The 19081-nt window shown below is 38.6% G+C and overlaps 1 protein-coding gene and 1 long non-coding RNA gene across 6 annotated transcripts in view; one reads left to right on the top strand and one right to left on the bottom strand.

Annotated features, from left to right (window-relative positions):
* The window catches only part of GALNT3 (polypeptide N-acetylgalactosaminyltransferase 3), a 47516-nt gene that overhangs the window by 23147 nt on the left and 5288 nt on the right, over nucleotides 1-19081 (top strand). For 4 of the 5 annotated variants that reach the window (XM_043525379.1, XM_037912967.2, XM_043525378.1 and 1 more), the window contains exons 2-9: nucleotides 1180-1791; nucleotides 6223-6395; nucleotides 8132-8281; nucleotides 10041-10275; nucleotides 12364-12481; nucleotides 13229-13429; nucleotides 17154-17285; nucleotides 18261-18362. In XM_043525379.1, coding sequence (XP_043381314.1) covers nucleotides 1277-1791; nucleotides 6223-6395; nucleotides 8132-8281; nucleotides 10041-10275; nucleotides 12364-12481; nucleotides 13229-13429; nucleotides 17154-17285; nucleotides 18261-18362 — 1626 coding nt within the window. In that variant the 5' untranslated portion in view covers nucleotides 1180-1276. The remainder of the gene's footprint in view (nucleotides 1-1179; nucleotides 1792-6222; nucleotides 6396-8131; nucleotides 8282-10040; nucleotides 10276-12363; nucleotides 12482-13228; nucleotides 13430-17153; nucleotides 17286-18260; nucleotides 18363-19081) is intronic. The other variant, XM_037912968.2, reaches the window with a different exon arrangement.
* The window catches only part of LOC122462389, a 31641-nt gene continuing 16849 nt past the window's right edge, over nucleotides 4290-19081 (bottom strand). The window contains exons 2-3 of the long non-coding RNA XR_006284903.1: nucleotides 13126-13362; nucleotides 4290-6092 (exon numbers count right to left, since the gene is read on the bottom strand). This is a non-coding gene — a long non-coding RNA (uncharacterized LOC122462389). The remainder of the gene's footprint in view (nucleotides 6093-13125; nucleotides 13363-19081) is intronic.

Raw genomic sequence — 19081 nt, 5'->3', positions numbered from 1 at the left:
TGGCTTCAGCAGACACACAAAACAACATAAGACTGACTTGACTCCTAGTTATACTTTAGTAAGTGTCAATAACCAAAACAAACAAGCAGAGGATTACATAATAGCTAATATTTTTATGACTGTCTCCCACACTGTTCACACCTGTGTACCACCTGATTGCAAGCCATATACCACAGTTTAAGAACCTCTGACCTCATCAATTGCGGGAAAATGTGAACCTTTTTTACATTGGTCTCTTTTTGAATCCTTAGTTTAACTTTAAGTTTACTGAGTGTTGAAACAAGGGGTCCCAAAATCTGTGTATTTTCTTATTTAAAAAATAGCACCTCTTTCCCTCATTAGACAGTGAATAACACTATATTGAGTTTAGCCAACTTATTGGTATGATTCTTTTGGCCTCTAATGCCAGGGCCTCAAAAACCTGCTCACCCACTCGATTATGGGGAATGGAAATTTTGTCTGAGTGGGACAAGGAAAGCTGTTGGTTCCCTCTCTAGAGAGAATAAATATAGGGAAGGCAGGGAGCAGAGCAGCCCAGTTGTTGTTTCTTTCTCAAGAAGGGGACTTGAACTGTCGAAGCTGCTTTATTTTTCGTGGGGTGGGAGGAGGGATGGAAGAACAAAAAAGACACTGATCCTTTGAGAACAAGAGCGAGGAGCTGGAGAACAAAATGCTCAGGTTCAGAGGAGGAGAATCTGGGAAGCTTTAGGCCTCCTGCACTACCAGGAAGACAGCAACTGGCTTCCCAGTCCTAGACTGCAGGCTGAAAAGAGGACCTCTGCAAAGAGGTAGGGGGCAGAATTGATTTATGGGTTTGGAGTGTGGGAGTGAACCTGTGTCAGTCTAGTGTAAGGAAATAAAGTAAAACAATAATGAGTAAAATGGCGGGGGGAGGGGGAGAATTGGGGAGTATCACACACTTTAATTTTACCCAGGCTAGGGTATGGAATTATTCCTTCAACATATGCCTAACTACATATAAAATACTACATTAAGAGAACATTAAGGTTGCAAAGTCGAACACTGAAAAGTGAGGCAATGCCAGAACTAAGGTTGCCTATCTAACCTTAATGTGGCTCCCTTGTTAAATCAGTTACTATTGATTTTTCACGTTTTGTACTTTTGCATTGTAGTGCACATTTAACTGCATACATATTAATACTTTTTTTTAATTTACAGGTGTTTCCATTTCAAGAAACATTATTGTGACCAGTTTGATGCTAAAGAACATCTTTAACAGAGGTGTTTATAGATGTGATAAACTTTTAATACCAGAATGGCTCACTTAAGAATACTAAGACAATTGTGTAAGAAACTATTTTCCCACTGGAAGCTTTGGAAGTTTAGCATTGTTGTTTTTGTTTTTCTAGTATTTTTGTTTTTATTACAAAGAGAAGTAGGTGTTCAACATGCTAAACATGAACCAGGGATTGAACCAGTTGTGGGAAAGAAAAGTGATGTACTCGGTTTCATGTTAAATGCTGTGAACAATATTAAAGGTGCAAAGCCAAAAATGCAGATAAAAGCACCTGTTCGGCAAACCAATATTCCTGGAGAGAGACACTGTTTGCCAGGACATTATACACTAGCAGAACTGAAACCCTTCTTAGAGCGACCTCTTCAGGACCCCAATGCCCCTGGAGCTTCTGGTAAAGCATTCAAAGCTACCAATTTAAGCCCAGAAGAGGAGAAGGAGAAGGAGCGTGGGGATGAAAAACACTGTTTTAATGCTTTTGCAAGTGACAGAATTTCTTTGCACCGGGATCTTGGACCAGACACTCGACCTCCTGAGTATGTTGAAATCCATACTTTGAGAGTAACATACTTATCAAACATATAGAGACCCAGCATATTCTCAGAGCAACTTGGGCAGCATTTAAATACACCTAACACTGCAAACAGATGTCTTGTAATGTCATCAGTCTGTGGTATAGAATAGGAAATCTCTGATTTACCAGTGGTGGCTGTGTTGAGATACAGTCAAAACGAAAAGTTTTTTAGGAAGGCTTAGTCTGCATTTCTTCGTTATCCGGTGTTTAGACATTAAGTAACAATCCAATGAGTTTCTTTGTTTATGATGTATGCCTCTAACCTTAATTCTCCCTTAATGACCTTTTTTGGGAACTTCCTCAATTTTTTAAAAGAAAACTAAAACTTATAAGTAAAAATCCTTTAATATCGTTAAGTTTTTTTAAAAAAAACTTATAGAAAAAGTGAAGAAAATTATGTGTTAATAAAAGAAGCAGAAATTTTCTGATAAAGCAGAAGCAGCAAGGACTGTTTTGAGGTCATTGAAAGGAGAGCAAGAATAGTGGGTTTAATTCCGTAGGTTTCCTCTGGAATCCTATGGCATGCAAAAGTTTTGCCAGCACAGCCCATACTTTCCTTGAGCAAGCCCTTATTTCTCTTCTAGAACACATCTTCTTTGCTTGAGCGTGTCTGTAGTGGTTTTAAATTCCTTCAGCCATTAATATTGGTGTGATGGGTCTCATAGATTTGTGTTATGACCATGCAGTTTACAATATCCATAGGCCAGTGGTTCTCAACTCTGGTCCACCGCTTGATCAGGGAAAGCCTCTAGCGGGCCAGGCCGGTTTGTTTACCTGCCACGTCCACAGGTTCGGCTGATCGCGGCTCCTACTGGCCGTGGTTTGCTGCTCCAGGCCAACTGGGGCTGCAGAAAGTGGCGCGGGCTGAGGGATGTGCTGGCCGCTGTTCCTGCAGCCCAAATTGGCCTGGAGTAGCGAACCGCGGCCAGAGGGAGCCGCGATCGGCCAAACCTGCGGACGCAGCAGGTAAACAAACCGGCCCGGCGTGCCAGGGGCTTTCCCTGAACAAGCGGTGGACCAGAGCTGGGAACCACTGTCATAGGTAAAAACAAGTTTACAAAATATAGAGGTCCATGTCTGACTTTGGAAGAGGCCTTACTTGTTGGCTCAGAGCTTGATAGTGTTCACAAGCTGTAAACTTTATAGACAATAAACAGTAAGTACACAGTTTACAAGGTCCACAGAGATAGTCTTGTTAAACTTGTAAGCTCTGAATAGTGCTTGCAGATCCGGGAAGAAGCATAGCTTTAAAATTCTAATATCCTTGAGCAGAATCTGATTGGCTTCCAGAAATTACAACTTTCAGAGGATTTGTCTGCAAAGCGTCTAATTTCTTTGAATCAGATCTATGCTTTTTTGTTTTGTTTTTCTTACAAACTCCACAAAACATATTAAGAAGTTTATAAAGTCTGCAAAGGCCTCACTAGAGCTCTGAGGTTCAAATAATTATAGAAATAACTCCAACAACTAGCCATCCATTTTTGTTTGAAACAAATTCTATACCCTAAACCTCAGTGAAAACAAATGAATAAAACAAATGCAGAGTTTCTCAAAGATGTTTTTAAAGTTCAGACAGAGCAACAAACTGGCATTCTGAGATGCCCTCAGGGGATTACCACCACATCCATAAATGAAATGCTTATGCCTCCCTATTGAAGTACACAGAATCTAGCAGTGGGATTCAGAACAATTTTGTGACATATGTCACAAAGAGAAACAAAAATCTTGATTTATTTTTTCAGATGTACGACCAGGGGTCCACCTTCATCTACAAAATAAATGAGTGAGTTTGGTGTTAGCTCAGTCCTCAGAGTACAGGAGTTCATCATATAACTACTAAAAAGAACTGGTACTATTCAACAGAATTATTATTCTCTGCTCAAATGGGCACTGGGAGTGGCAAAGCTGTGTGGAGAAACAGTAGTTGTAGGGTTGCCAACTTTCTAATTGCACCAAACCGAACACCGCTGCCATGCCCCTTACCCAAGGCCCTGCCGCCCCCCCCCCCCCAACCCTCCACCCCCTCACTCACTTTCACTAGGCTGGTGATCGAAAAAATGACTAATCATTAAAAGCATATTTATTTATTTATTTTAAATAAAATGACATTTGTAGGGGTTTGGGGAATTGGTAATAAGATAGGGATTCTTTCTCATTTGGGTCACTAGTTATAATCATGCCCAAGATGACAGTAGTTGAAAGCTGTCCTCAACTGATTAGTGGCTAGTGGCCTACGTGAAATGAATTAGTTATCTCAGTCCACTTCCTGGTGCCCTTTATCATTGTTACACAATTCATGGACAACGTTGGTACTTTTACTGGCAGTCAAAGAAGTATATTTGAAATGCCATAATGTTAAAAAATTCTAAAGACCAATTCTTTTGTTGGGGAAAAAAAAATCTGAAAATAAGACTTAGTCGAGGTAGTTGTAATAACCATGACCCCTCCCCCCCCCCCGCCTTTTTTTAAACTAGACATTAAAGCTCTAAGGCAAAGGTCAAAGAGATTGCATTTTTTTACATACAGGAAGACCCTAACCTTTATGCTCCTACTTGATAGGTAATTATAGTATCTATATGGCATACATATTGGAAAGCAGCTGGTGTTTAGAACAAAAAGAATTATCTGGCTGATATGTAATAACTAAACACAGGAAAAATAAAGCTTTAAATTGTTTTCTGTGTTGCTTGGTGAACCATTCTGAAATGTTTATATCTGTTCTCATGAAGTTTTAAGACCTCCATTTACATGGTCTTTGAGGCATGTTTTTTAGATGCAGATGCGATGTGTATGCGTGGCAAAAATGAAGTTGTGCTGTTCCACCTGGCTGCCTAATAGCTGCCACCCACCTTTCTTTCCTCTCAAGCAAGTAGTAGTAGAACTGATTTTTTGGGTTTTTTTTTTTTAGACTGGAGCATGAAAGGATTTTGCAGCTTCCTTTTCTTTGTAGTTCCTCTTCTCCGTTGTCCAGAAGTTACGTAGCTTCTGCCCTCTCCTCCTGTTTCTCCTCAATCCTCCCAGTCATGGATAAACCATGCAACATAATCTTTTCTTCCCTTACATCATTGGGAGTTGTCTGCTGGGTACACTGAGCCCTCAAATGTTGTAGGCCAGCAGATCTGGGACTTGTGCGCCTGCTTTGCACTTGTACACAATTCCATTTAAGTATCTTAAAGAACTTTAAAATGTCAATGCATTAAGCTTCATCTCCCCTATGAACTAAGCAGACTTACAGATTACAGCTGGGGATGCTGAAATACAGGCTACATAAGTGGCACAGGCAGGAATGAACCCATATCTAGCTTCCAGTTTGGCAATTTTCAGCCCCAGACCATTCTTATTTTCAATACAAACATTTTTATTGGGTAAAAGACCAAATTAAAAGTTTTTCTTTTTTGTTTTGTTGCTGAGATGTTGACTGTTACGTGGCTTTATTTGTGGGTGTATTGTTTTGAAATTAGGAGTTAGTTTCTTTCTGGATAGTATACACATGAACTTTAATATTAGCCTTGACTTGTTAAGACATCTTGTCCGTAATGTCATGTAGACAGCCCAAATTTTTAGGAACATAGAAATGCTGTACTGGCTCAGACCAGTAGTTTGTGTAGTCCAGAAGTCTGTCTCCAACAGCGGCCAGTACTAAATGCTTCAGAGGAAGGTTCAAGAAATCATTTGGTATGCAGGTATAGGTGCAGTTATCAACAATTCCCCCAAGGAAAGTCTTCTCCTAATCCTTAGTAGTTAGAGCCTGGTTATGAAGGAGAGTGTAAATTCCCTCCAAAACATTTTACTTTTCCTCTCCTTTCACTTCCAGTATTTACTATTATAACTCTGGATATTCTTATTATGCTATACCCTTTTAAGCTCTTGGACTCAATGACATCTTGTAGCAATGACTTCCACAGTCTGAGTGACTGCATTCCAGAAAGTATTGTCTTTGAATATGCCACCTTCCAGTTTATTGAATGTCCCCTTAAATCTATAATGCTCACTTCAGTGATTAGTAAGTAATAATAATACCTAGTAGAAACTGGATGAGCCAAAACCTGCATGCACAATTCCTATTGACTTCCATGGGTGATATATGGTTGTATCCAAGAGGAAAACTGGACTCTACTTCAAAGGAACTTGACATTCCTGGGATCAGAAGTGACTTCACTGCCCAAATAGATATTCATGAGGTATTAAGAATTGGCCATCAAGAATTTTATTTGAGATGCTGTATGACACTTTCCATTTCTTTATTCTCCAACGCTTATGGAACTAGAAATTATAAGAGGGAAAAAATAAAATGTCAGTAATTTCTCTGTTACAAAAAGGGTGGTTTTTTAAAGATTGAATTAGAGTTCATATTAAATTTTATATAAAGTCTAAAACTTCTTTTAATCTTTAGATGTATTGAGCAAAAATTTAAACGTTGCCCATCACTGCCTACTACAAGTATCATAATAGTTTTTCACAATGAAGCATGGTCTACTCTGCTAAGAACTGTACACAGTGTGATGTATACTTCCCCTGCCATACTCCTCAAAGAAGTTATTTTGGTGGATGATGCCAGTGTAGATGGTAAGAAAAAAAATTTTTTTTTAAATCTTACTTTTCTAATTAATCCACGTTAAGATTACACCTGTGATTAGTCAGTCAGTGATATGTTTTGCATCATTAATGGTTAGAAAGAATAAGAGAGACAGTTATCTCTTTGCTTAGTGTGTGTTTAAGTTTGTAAACACGTGTGTGTGTAATTAAATTTACTTAATTAGTTTTAATACTCTCATGCAAGATAAAAACAGAAGGGAGAAAAACCTTGTATTTTCTAACTCTATTTGGCAAATATGGATTTCTTGTCTATTCATCCCAATGTTCTAAGTTTATACCTCCCTAACACAAAATTTATATATTTTAAATGGTTTTTTACAGTTTAAATTGCGTAACAGTGCCACTGTGATTAGTGACCATGGTAACCCTTGGGGAACCAAGTTTATATTGCACTTTGTAGAACAAGAAGTCCTAGGATAAAGCAACCTACTACTAACCTATGATTATAGGCAATGTTTACAATGATCTGCAAACATTTATACATGTGTCCCTCTTTAGGGACTGTAAATGGTCTCATTAAAGTGTTTGAAGATAAGGGACAATATGAGAAGAAACGTTCTTTCCCACAAAATAAAAAAAAGTACTAAATGATTGCGTATTAAAAGGTGGAGCTCTAGGTAATTGTCTAAATAATCACAGGTGGATATACTTTTGATGATTACAAAGCCAGTTTTACAAACTTGCATACACTGAGATACCGAGGCAGACTTCTGAAAGAACACACATTCAGATCAATGCACCTATGGTTGTTTGCAAGTCCGCGTATTTGGAATATCAACAAATTTGGATATAAGGTGCATTCAGAAGCAGAAGGCCACTTAATATTAATATGGAAGTGAGAAGATACAAAAACTTAGAAGCAAAATTAAACCTGAGAGGGAAATAAATCTTCTTAAAGGTCTTTACCCATTTGTATATTTAGAGCTCCTACTGTAGGTAAACATTGTAGCTCGATTGTTTATGCCTGCAAGATGTGCACAGGCACCCATATGTACATGCAAAACCTGCACTTACGTTATTTGTTTATGTAATTTGGGTGGCTAGGTGCACAATTACTCAGTTTGCTTGCAACATTAGGGTTTTGAGTGCTTAAGTGATACAAATGCAAAATGCAGGCCTATTGGAAATGTCCCTTGCACTGTGAATACTTTTATCATTTTTTTGTAAAGTAGAATCAGTAATGACCAACAGGAACTGCTTTTTAACTGCTCTTTAGTAGAAGTCACTCCTGCCAGAGGTGAATTCAGTTTTGTTCTATTTTTTTTTTTTAAAGTCTTGCTTCCACATTGCAAAATCCTTTAAAATGTATTTTATTTGGACTTGCATACACTTACATTGGCTTTTGATGCCTACTATAGAATCTTAATAATCACATAGCCTGCATTCAATTTTATTACTATTATGTCTACCTGTGACAGAAATACTGATTTTATTTTAGACTCATCTAAATGAAATGGTACCTATTGTTTTAATCTTTTAAAGCTTTAAGAATTGGGATGGTTTCTCTTCAAATACATATTTTATGAACCTCAAATTCCAAAAATATGTTTAATCATAGGCTACTCAGCAGAATTTAACCTTTTCAAAATTTGTATTTTAACATACTAACATGCAAAGTTGATCATTGACAGTTAAAGAAAAAAAATCAAAGGAATTTCAGGCAATGGGTTTCTATTGAATACTCTGAAATTGATTTGTTTTTTCAGAATACTTGCATGATAAACTAGATGAATACGTGAAACAATTTCAAATAGTTAAGGTAGTCCGACAAAAGGAAAGAAAAGGTCTAATCACAGCACGATTATTAGGAGCTTCAGTAGCAACAGGAGAGACGCTTACTTTTTTGGATGCACATTGTAAGTACATCTGTGCTATGTGTATGATCTATAGTAGTAGTTAAAATATAAGATATTTAGGAAACTGTATTGTGTTCATTTTATAAACCATCATTTTAAATTTTACTTTGTTTCTCATTTCTTTCCTTCTCAGTGTTAGAAATGTAAACTTTGCCAAATTTACCTTTTAATATAAAATAAGTGTGGCTAAAGTTAATGCAATGCTGTCTAGAAGAAATGTTTAGTTGCTTGTGCCAGGGACTATAAAGAGTTGACAAAATTTAGAAAAAAATTGTCTAACTCCGCTTGGAGTTGGTACGAGGAAATGGGGAGCATAGGCTCTGGAGGGTTTGCATGTGCATTCTGAACTATAGCATTTGAGTGTTTTATAAACATACATTAATTGTCATAACCTTCCTGTGCAGTAGCTAAGTACAGTTATTCTTATTGTACATATATAGAAATAGTTTCAGAGAGAGATTAAGTGATTAGCGTAAGAGGGTGTCAGTATCTGAGCTGGGATTGAACCCAGGAGGCTCTTGCTATTGGTCCTTGCTAGTTCACTAGAGCTCTCATACTGCGGAGCTAACTCTCCCTGGAACCCTAGGCTCCAGTGGTAACTAGGGTTACCAACTTCGGTTGGATGAATTCCTGAAGGTTTCATTGCATGACATTATCTTTAATTAAAGATTAATCTTTAATTCCTGGGGACTCCAGGACAATCCTGGAGAGTTGGCAACCCTAGTGGTAGCTCAGAGGAAGCAGCAAGGTTGTAGGCAGTTGGTGGTAGCTGAGCAGGAGCTTCTTGTGGATCTTGGATACCATCGACCACTTATAGCACAGCCTACTACTGCTGTGAATTGATTTGTGGTCTTGCTAAAACTGAGAGATCCATGGCTGTGCGGGTTTCACAAATTTGAAAGGCCATGAGCAGCTATATGGTGAGTAAGTAATTTATAAATTTTAACACTGACAAACTTTCATATATGATGATCAGTTTATGTTGCCTTACATTTAAGGCTCTCTTCCCATTTGAATTGTCAACTATTAGGAAAGCACTAACCAACACTTACTTTTTAAATAGTCACATTAATAACATTAGTCAGCTAGATCATACTAGTGAAATTTGATGCAAGAGTAGGAAAATCTTTTAAAAACAATTTCTAGCATAGTCAAGAATTAGTTACCAAGTATTTTCATGTTCATGAAACAGTACAAATTCTAAAATGATTGTTATGGAAAATCATTCCAAAATGCTTAAAAGTATATTTTGTTTCTCAATTACTTAGAATTGTATTGTTCGAAATAAAATTTTTGGATTCACATCACACTTGAAGTCACAATTTATAGGGCTGAATCTTTCATTAATTATCTTCAGTCTTAGCTCTTTGATTGCAGACTATCTTTCACTGTGTCTCTTTTTCATGCTTGTTGTCATCCCAGGGCCTAGCCCAATCTTCACTTCAGTCTCTCCTCCTCCTGGTCCCTTTTTTTAGTAAAAGTTTGTTTTGCTAATTTTTTTTTTTTTTTTTTAATGCCAGCACTTGTTTTTTTCTTCAGACACATGATCACTTATGCCAGAATCTAAGTCCACTCAGCAAGGTCCACTTAGGTGCCTCTAAGCTAACATTTAATCTTTTAAAGAAAAAAAGTGTGGATTCTACAAAACATGACTCTGTTCAGTAATAGTCCCTTAATTATACTTTCATTGTGAAGAAAAATTCCAGTGCTTCATTTAATTAATTCTTTTCTCTCCTCCCCCTCCCCCTCATCCCCGTAGGTGAATGTTTTTATGGCTGGTTAGAGCCATTGTTGGCACGAATAGCTGAGAACTACACTGCTGTTGTAAGCCCTGACATTGCATCCATAGATCTTAATACTTTTGAATTCAGCAAGCCTTCTCCTTATGGACATAACCATAACAGAGGAAATTTTGACTGGAGTTTATCATTTGGATGGGAATCTCTTCCTGAACATGAAAATAGAAGAAGAAAAGATGAAACCTATCCAATTAGGTAAACAGTTGAGCTCGTAGAATATTTGAAATTCTTCACTTTGCAAATTGTTTGCTAAAAAAATTCTAATTAGTAATTTCTGAACAAAGCACTTCTTTGCCTGAGGATGGGAATAGCAGCACTGGAAGCAGAAGTCTTAATGTCTTATGATTTGAGCTCTTTCACTTATTGAAATATTTTCTCTAGATTTTATTTTTTTACAAGTCAAATTTTTACAAACAACTTTAAAATATAAATATAAACACATTGTCTTTCTCCCCTAGATTTTGTTCATAATTTCCCATAATTGCTTCCAGCAGTGGAAGCAGTGTTAGTCTGTCTATAGGAGCATTTCTATCAGTTAAATTTTGAACTACTATATCATCTAATTCCATTTTGAATGGAGTTAGATAATGTGGTGGTTAGAATGCCCGTAGCCTGTCTACGCTAGCACTCCCAATAGTGGATCTGCAGCTACAAGAAATTTCAGAGAGAAAAAATGCTAGTGTAGACACAGTTAGTCTCCATAAAGTATACTGGTTGAAACTGTCTCATTGTCAGGCACTTATTTAAACTCATACTGGGGCATAGTACTGTTTCACAGCAAGGTAACAAAAATATAGCAGAACCATCCCATGTATGTTACCAGAAAAACTAGACAAAGGAGGACTAATAGTGTATAAATGTGGGTGGAGTGAAAACAATTTTCCTGGAATGCAAGCACATTTTCTGTTTTCTCTCTCTCTCTTTTTCTGGTGTTTAGTTCTAAAGTTCATTGCATTGGTTTGTTTAAGTGCCATCCATCCTGATATCTTAAAGAACTCTTGATCTCTTGTCTGTCATAACTCATTAGTAATGACTAATTATTATATGCCTATTTATAGTGTTTTGTATCTTGCATCTTGGGAACGTATAATAGACTTGAATGATAGGTGCATTGAAAAAGTGTAGGGGGAGATTGGGGGGGAGGAAATACATACTTTTCATTAGCTCTGCTACCTGGGCATCAGCTTTTTCTGTTTGTTCATATTTCACATCTTGAAATGCTTCAAGAATCAAAAATAAAAAAACCCTAAGTGGGGACTTTATGGATGGTGGCAAGTTTGTTAAAATGTCCAAACTGAGAAAACAAGCTTGTTGTGTGTGCTGCTCATCATCTTACAAAGATGGCAGGCACCCATATCTATCGACTACTATGTCCATAATAGTAATTTCTATATTTAGAAAGTCTTTTTTGACTTTCAAAAGGTTTTGTAAATAAAAGTTGACATGCTACACAAATGCTTTGATATACTTCAAGAATCGCTTAAACTGATGAGGGAAATAGCCTAAAAGTTATTTATGGCTACTGATCCAGGAAGTTCCACATCTGCATAAGACTATTTTTTTTACATCTTTCGCAGAGTGACACTGAACTGATGTTGCACCCTTGAGAATAAAGCCAGAATTAAAATGTTAAGGGTCACTGAGAAGATGGCAAATGGACCCTTTTTAGTATGGTTTAAGAAATTTTTCTGAGCAATCCTTCTCAGAGACCATATAACTGAATTCTGCTAGAAGAATACCCACAGAGAAAGGTGAATCTCCCCCAAATTCCAGAACAGCTGGGGTGCTTAGTATCATGGTAGTGAATAGTCATATCTGGCCAGGCTTTAGGCTAAGCACCAGTATGGAATAACACACATAGTAGTTGATCTCAATATCTCAATACATTGGAAAGAGGCCAGACATCTTTACTGATGCCCTCTACCCTTTCAGCAACTTTTTGTCTGCTCATTGGATCACAAGGTGCTGCCAAGATAGTTTAGTTACTTACAGGGATGGAAAAATGCATAACGTTTACCAATGACCTGTCTACATAGGAAAATGTATTGATATAGATATACAGCTATAGTTATTCTAGCATAACTCCTTGTATGAACACTTATTCTGGCATAAGAGTGCCTTTTTCCAGTTTAGTTTGTTCTGGAATCAGCATATCCACACAGGGAGTTACACTAATATAACTGCAGTGGTATAATTATGCTAGTGAAGCTCCCCTGGTAGAGAAGCCTTCAGCCAGTTTAAACCTTGCATCAGTAACTTACTTAATGGTTTCTCTTTTTGCAGAACTCCTACTTTTGCTGGAGGTCTTTTTTCAATATCGAAAGACTACTTTGAATATATTGGAAGCTATGATGAAGAAATGGAAATATGGGGAGGAGAAAATATAGAAATGTCTTTCAGAGTAAGTTTAGATATAATCCTATGTCTGGCCTTACGTCAGTCCAGTAAATGTGTCCCCCTAGTTGACTGATTCACCAGAGAGGTCATGGATTGAAAGAACATGAAGACTGAGCTATCAGTAATCTATGGGCAGAAAATAATAGAATAAATAATAGGCTTGGTCACTATAGTAATAAAGTGTATTTGGATTTGATATCCAAAATTTATGCTTCCAACATTCACCTGTGGATTTGAATTTTGATTAACAAACCCCACTTTCTAACGCTAGATGAACTAAAAGAAAAGGAGTACTTGTGGCACCTTAGAGACTAACCAATTTATTTGAGCATAAGCTTTCGTGAGCTACAGCTCACTTCATCGGATGCATACTGTGGAAAGTACAGAAGATCTTTTTATACACACAAAGCATGAAAAAATGGGTGTTTACCACTATAAAACACCCATTTTTTCATGCTTTGTGTGTATAAAAAGATCTTCTGTACTTTCCACAGTATGCATCCGATGAAGTGAGCTGTAGCTCACGAAAGCTTATGCTCAAATAAATTGGTTGGTCTCTAAGGTGCCACAAGTACTTCTTTTCTTTTTGCGAATACAGACTAACACGGCTGTTACTCTGAAACCGGCTATATGAACTAGAGCTCTTACCTGGGTGCTTAAGATGAAACATTAAAATTGTAAAGTATATGTTGTTTTTAGACCTTGTAAAAATTCTAACTTCAATGGACTTATACAAAAATACTATCACCAGGTATGGCAATGTGGTGGACAATTGGAGATCATGCCTTGCTCTGTTGTTGGCCATGTCTTTCGCAGCAAGAGCCCCCATACTTTTCCAAAAGGCACTCAAGTGATCACACGTAATCAAGTTCGCCTTGCAGAAGTCTGGATGGATGAATATAAAGAAATATTTTACCGGAGAAACATAGAAGCAGCAAAAATTGTGAAACAAGTAGGTGGTGGTGGTATTAGAAATCACTCTTGCTGCACTGAAAGTTTTGGTGAGCAAAAGTTATTTATTGACAAAAGTATGTAAGACTTCTAGAAATTCTAATCAAAAGTAGTAGGCAGGACAATGTTTTATTTGCTCAAATATCCAGTAAATAAAGATAGGTGTTTCACTTACTCTTGAATTCTGTTTGCTCTTTAAAGTCCTATAATTAGAGCTTGTAAAGTAGCATACTCACCACACCTTTACGTCAGAGTACAATGCTGCAAGTGATCCTTGTCACCAGTCTATCCTGTAGATAGTTATACCTCTCACTGGGTCTTCTGTGGCTCAGTCCTCCAGCCAAGTCCCATAAAGTTCAGTCCCCTTCCAGGGTAACTAAGTCCAAAAACCTCTTGGGGTTATTCTTAAGCCTGTCTTTTGGGGTCAGTCTTCAGTCACACCCTGGGCTTAATATTCTTTCCACTGCGCTTTCATGCCCCTGCCTCAGGGGCTACTAGGGGAAACCAGGCCCACTCTCTACTCTGGCTTTTGGCCCAGAGACCCTGTATGAAGCAGCTAGCTGTGCTTCTTCAGACATGCTGCTGTTTCCCTGCGCCACTTCCTACCTCTAAGCCTCCTTGTGCCTTTTCCCCACACTCTGTGCTTAATACAGCCTCCCTTTAGTTCTCAGGCCCCTAGCTTTTTCCTAGATCCTCCCAGCTTCTCCTTTTTCTTCTGAACTAATCCCTCTTTCACTCCATTGAAGTGCTTTTAACTACCCTAACTTAGAACCTCCCACACAGAAACGTAACCTCCTCCCTGTGGAGCCTCTTGCCTGCTTAAACCCTATCTTTGCCCCCCCCAGCCCCGTGGATTTCTCTCCACAGAAGAGTCCAGTCTTCTTTCTACTGAATTCCTTGGATTCTGTATAAGATTCAGGTGCCTAATGATCCTTACCTAAGTCTGCCCCCTCAGCTCAGGAGGCAATCAATCCATCAATCACAGGTGCACTAATTGGCTCTTACGCCTATCACCTGTTAGAGAAGGGGTTAAGCCGCATCACAGAGCTGTTTGAAAAATGTTGATGATCAAAAATATGTTTTTGGTGGAGTAATAAAAAGTAAAAAAATGGATCTATTTCAAAAAACAGTTTTTGCAGGCCTTTCATTTTACCAAATGGCATAATTCCATTTTTACATCACAAAAAATGTTTTTGCTCATTTATACAGCTCATTAATAAAGCCCTTTGTAAGCAAAAAAAAATTGAATTGGTGTATTTTTATGAAAATGCTGGAAACTGGTAAATGGTTTCACTGCCCAAAATTTGGTGACTTTCAAAAAGCTGCCTTTTGTTGCTGCTGCTGTTAAGCAAATGATTTGTGAACAGAAAGTTTGTAGAAAAACTACAACTAAGTTCCTGAACAGTGGAAATTTATTAGGCAACCATCAGGCTACTGAAATCTCTTTGCCTTGAGATAGAAGAAACACTGACACTTAATTGAAATTTGTTTTCTACTGTAACTACTCCATCAGTGGTTCTCAACCTTTTTTCATTTGCAGATCCCTAAAAATTTTCAAATGGAGGTGCAGACCCCTTTGGAAATCTGTTGTCTGTATATAGAGTTGAATTCTGTTCAGTCAGTTTTCAGTCTGTCTTCCGTGGACCCCTTAGACTTAGTTTGTGAACCCCAGCGGTCCCTAGATCACAGCTTGAGAATCTCTGTACTACATCAAAATATACAGTAAAACATCTAAAATAGAATAATCTGTTTAGATGCATTTTCACATTTATTAATTTTGTTTTATAACAAAGTATCTAGTGTGAGATTTGAATCTTGTCCATGTGTACCTTTTTAGGCTGTAAACTAAACCATGGTTAGTAACTTTTGGGCCAAATTCATCCCTGATGTAAACCACCTAGCCGAGGGGTGGGCAAACTACAGGCCGTGGGCCACACCTGTCCCGTGGGACCGTCTTGCCTGGCCCCATAGCTCCTGGCGGGGGAGGCTTGCCCCCCCCCAGCCCCTCCCCCACTATCCCCCCTCCCCCGCAGTCATGCCAGCAGCGCGGCTTGTGCCCGCCCACCTCCCAGGCTTTCCAATAAGCCTGTCCTGCTGCTCTGAGCAGCCTGGTAAGGGGGTGGGGGAGGGGGGACAGGAGGTCCCAGGGGGCGGGACAGGGGGCAGTTGGATGAGGCAGAGTTTCGGGAAGTGGGGCGGTCAGGAGACAGGGAGCAGGGAGGTTTGGATAGGGGGTGGAGTCCCAGGGGGTCCTGGTGGGGGGGGACAGGGAGTGGGGGGGCTGGATAGGGGTGGGGTCCTGGGGAGGCAGTTAGGGACAGGGGTCCCAGGAGAGGGCGGTCAGGGGACAAAAAGTGGGGGGTTGGATGGGTCAGGGGTCCCGGGGGGCCTTTCAGTGGCAGGGGTGTGGCTAGAGGTCGGGGCGGTCAGGGGAGCTTAGATAGGGGGTGGGGTCCCGGGGGGGTGGTTAGGGGTGGGGGTCCTGGGAGGAGGTGGTCAGGGGACAAAGGAGCAGGGGGGATGGATGGGTGGGGGGTTCTGAGGGGGGCAGTTAGGGGGCTGGAAGTGGGAGGGGGCGGATGGGGGGCGGGTGGCAGGCTGTTTGGGGAGGCACAGCCTTCCCTACCCGGTCCTCCATACCGTTTTGTAACCCCGATGTGGCCTTGGGCCAAAAAGTTTGCCCACCCCTGACCTAGCCAGTTATTCCCCATGTTATAGTTGTGCATTTGATTTTTCTTTCCTAATTGAAGTATTTTGCACTTATCTTTATTGAATTTCATCTTGTTGAATTCAGACCAATTCTCCAATTTGTCAAGGTAATTTTGAATTCTAATTCTGTTCTTCAAAGTGCTTGCAACTCCTCCCAGTTTGGTGTCATTTGCAGATTTTATAAGCACGCTCTCCACTTTATTATCCAAGTCAAGACTAACCCCATGCAGGCCCCGCTAGATATGCCTTCGCAGATAGACAACAGCCCTAAGCCCTGCTTAGCAATGAATAGAATATATTCCTTCATTAGTTTTGTATCCCAGATCAGAACAGAAGCAGTTTAATGCTGTGTTTTATTTCATGAACGGTACACGGACGGTACATACACACAGCATTAAACTGCACTGCATATGTGTGTATCTTCCACTACATTGCCTTACTTTGACAGCCTCACATTTACACTTAGACTAATTTATTGTTAACCTAATATAATGTGTTAGATTTTCTTAACATAATCGGTATTTTCATAACTTATGTGGTCCAAATTTTAGGTGAAAATTTGATTAAAAAAATAAAATCCAACTAGCTTTTTGTTCAACTTGGGAAATTTTCAGTAAAAATCAGTAAAAACTGAAAACAAAGGGCCTTATATATTGCGTAAATAGCAACTTGTCTGCCTTAATAAGCCAATGTTTCTCTGCTCCCTGTTGCCACTGAGGACCCTTACAGCACTGCTTCAGAAGAAGCATGGGTTTGCTCTGCCTGTAGTAGTTGGAAGTGTGTGCAAGAAGTCAATGGTACTTTGTCTCTATAAGTCAAATAGATGCAATTTTTATGTATTAAATTATTAAATGTATTGCTGTGTTCTGTTTCAACCCAGTATTTTTTTAAAAGATATTTATAGTTTTACATTTAAATGTTAAACTCAAGCACTTGTTTAGTGCGACTCCACAGGGCATCTTCATTAGTTATCTAAATCTGATTTATTATTGTTTTGGGGTGTTTTTTCCCAACAGAGAACATTTGGAGACATCTCAAAAAGACTTGATTTGAGGCAGCGGCTACAGTGTAAAAATTTTACTTGGTATCTAAATAATGTTTATCCTGAGGCATATGTACCAGACCTGAATCCTCCATTATCTGGATTTGTGAGTGTATTTCCAATTTTGGTTAATTTCTGTTTCACTATATAATCCTACCACTAAAGTTTGCCTGATTTCAACCCTAAAGTAGAATAAAAAATAGTACTAGCAAGTTTAATTCAGTTATTGTTAGCATGGTTCTAGAATTTCCCTGACTAGCGTGGGAATTCTTTTCTCAAAATTTTGCTAGAAGAACATTCTTTAGACTGATTCTTTTAACCTGGTGTAGACTGGTATTTTTTATGAAAATCTCCCTCATCACTAGCACAGATGTAGCTCCACAGGTGCCCTTTTTACTTGACTGTTGTCTGACAACCCTGTTCAGATGGTAGTAACATTAGTACTCCTATATTTTCTAGCTTTGAAGCGGCTGCAGCAGCAGTGTTAGTTAAATGGTGAGAGATTTTTCCAGAAACTGTCAGTATAAAGGCAACTTTAGATGGTCTGCAACGTGGTTTTCAGAGAGAAATCCCTGCTCAAACTGATGAGGGAAACTGTGCTAGAATCCTGTTTTAGCTTTTCCCACAACTGTCTTTGGCTCCTTCCACACTGTCTCTTGCATGTGGATTCCTTCTCAGCACTTATCTATAAGGCCACAATGTTACTCCTCATGTGTTATAGTCCTATATTAGCCTACTAATATTGGTTAAGGTCAGGTGCATTTGGGAGTAGTGAATGTTTATTGTAAACTATTTTGTTTTAGCTGTCTCCTACAACCTTAATAGGTTGCTTGCCTTCTTATATTGCCAGCTGTTCAGAATATAGAATATGTCTACTTGAGTGTGTGCACAATGCCTAACCTATTGTCGGTACTATCAGAATACAATAATGAGGTTTTGTCTAGCAAAGATTTAACTTCTAGTGTGGACAGGGTTGTACATTTAAAGATAGAACTTTAAGTAAAATAGCTGTTTACTCTTTTTAATTGTTGGCAAGTTTTAAATAACTTAGTTATATGCAAATATAACCTGTTTTCTTCAGTTAAAAAATGTAGGTAGACGTCTATGTCTGGATGTTGGCGAAAATAACCATGGTGGCAAACCATTAATTATGTATACTTGTCATGGACTTGGGGGAAACCAGGTAAAATGTTGTTGTACTTAATTTCTTTCGCAGCTAGTCCACACAGCTATAACATATCCCTATCTAAAGCTTAATTTTCCTTCTAGTAGTATTGGCATACATATTTTAGTATGAAGATAAGCTAATGGTTTTTGTTACCTATATTATTCTTGCATGAGAGGATAGTAAATGTAAAAATTGCAAGGAAGTTTCTGTGATCTTTCGCTGTTATGGTTCAATTCTTCAAAATTGCTTGCACAAAAACTGCACATGAAACTTTAGACAGACAAACACCCAGGTGCATTCATGCAAGTGAGAAATTGCATACACTTACAATGGTATTTTTACCATAGAAGTGGTTCGAAATTAGTTAAAAGAAATAGCTTTGGGTGTCTTCACCTATAATAGCAGAAGCTGACACTGCAATAATTGCAAACTGTATTACGGAGGACCATTTCTTTTGAATTTAGAAAATTGTTGGTGCAAATTTCTAGTATAACTGTATTCTCAGGAAGGATTAAACCTCCATTTCTGAGGTTACTGGGCTACTCAGTAAGCGTTCCCTTAGTGGAATTTACAGGGGCAGTTGGATGAAAAAATTTCTGAAAGTGCACAGAATAGATGTCTCAGCCACATGACACCAGTTCACTGGCTCTGTCACACAACTTGCAGTTCTTCCTCATTTGACGTCTCTGCTACAGAAACACTTCTTTTCCCCCGCTTTTCCTTTGTAAATGTTA

This window comes from Chelonia mydas, chromosome 11, assembly GCF_015237465.2.
Source record: "Chelonia mydas isolate rCheMyd1 chromosome 11, rCheMyd1.pri.v2, whole genome shotgun sequence".
NCBI lineage: Eukaryota > Metazoa > Chordata > Testudines > Cheloniidae > Chelonia > Chelonia mydas.
The sequence above is the reverse complement of the archived record's forward strand: the minus strand, read 5'-3'. Positions and strand labels throughout refer to the sequence as shown.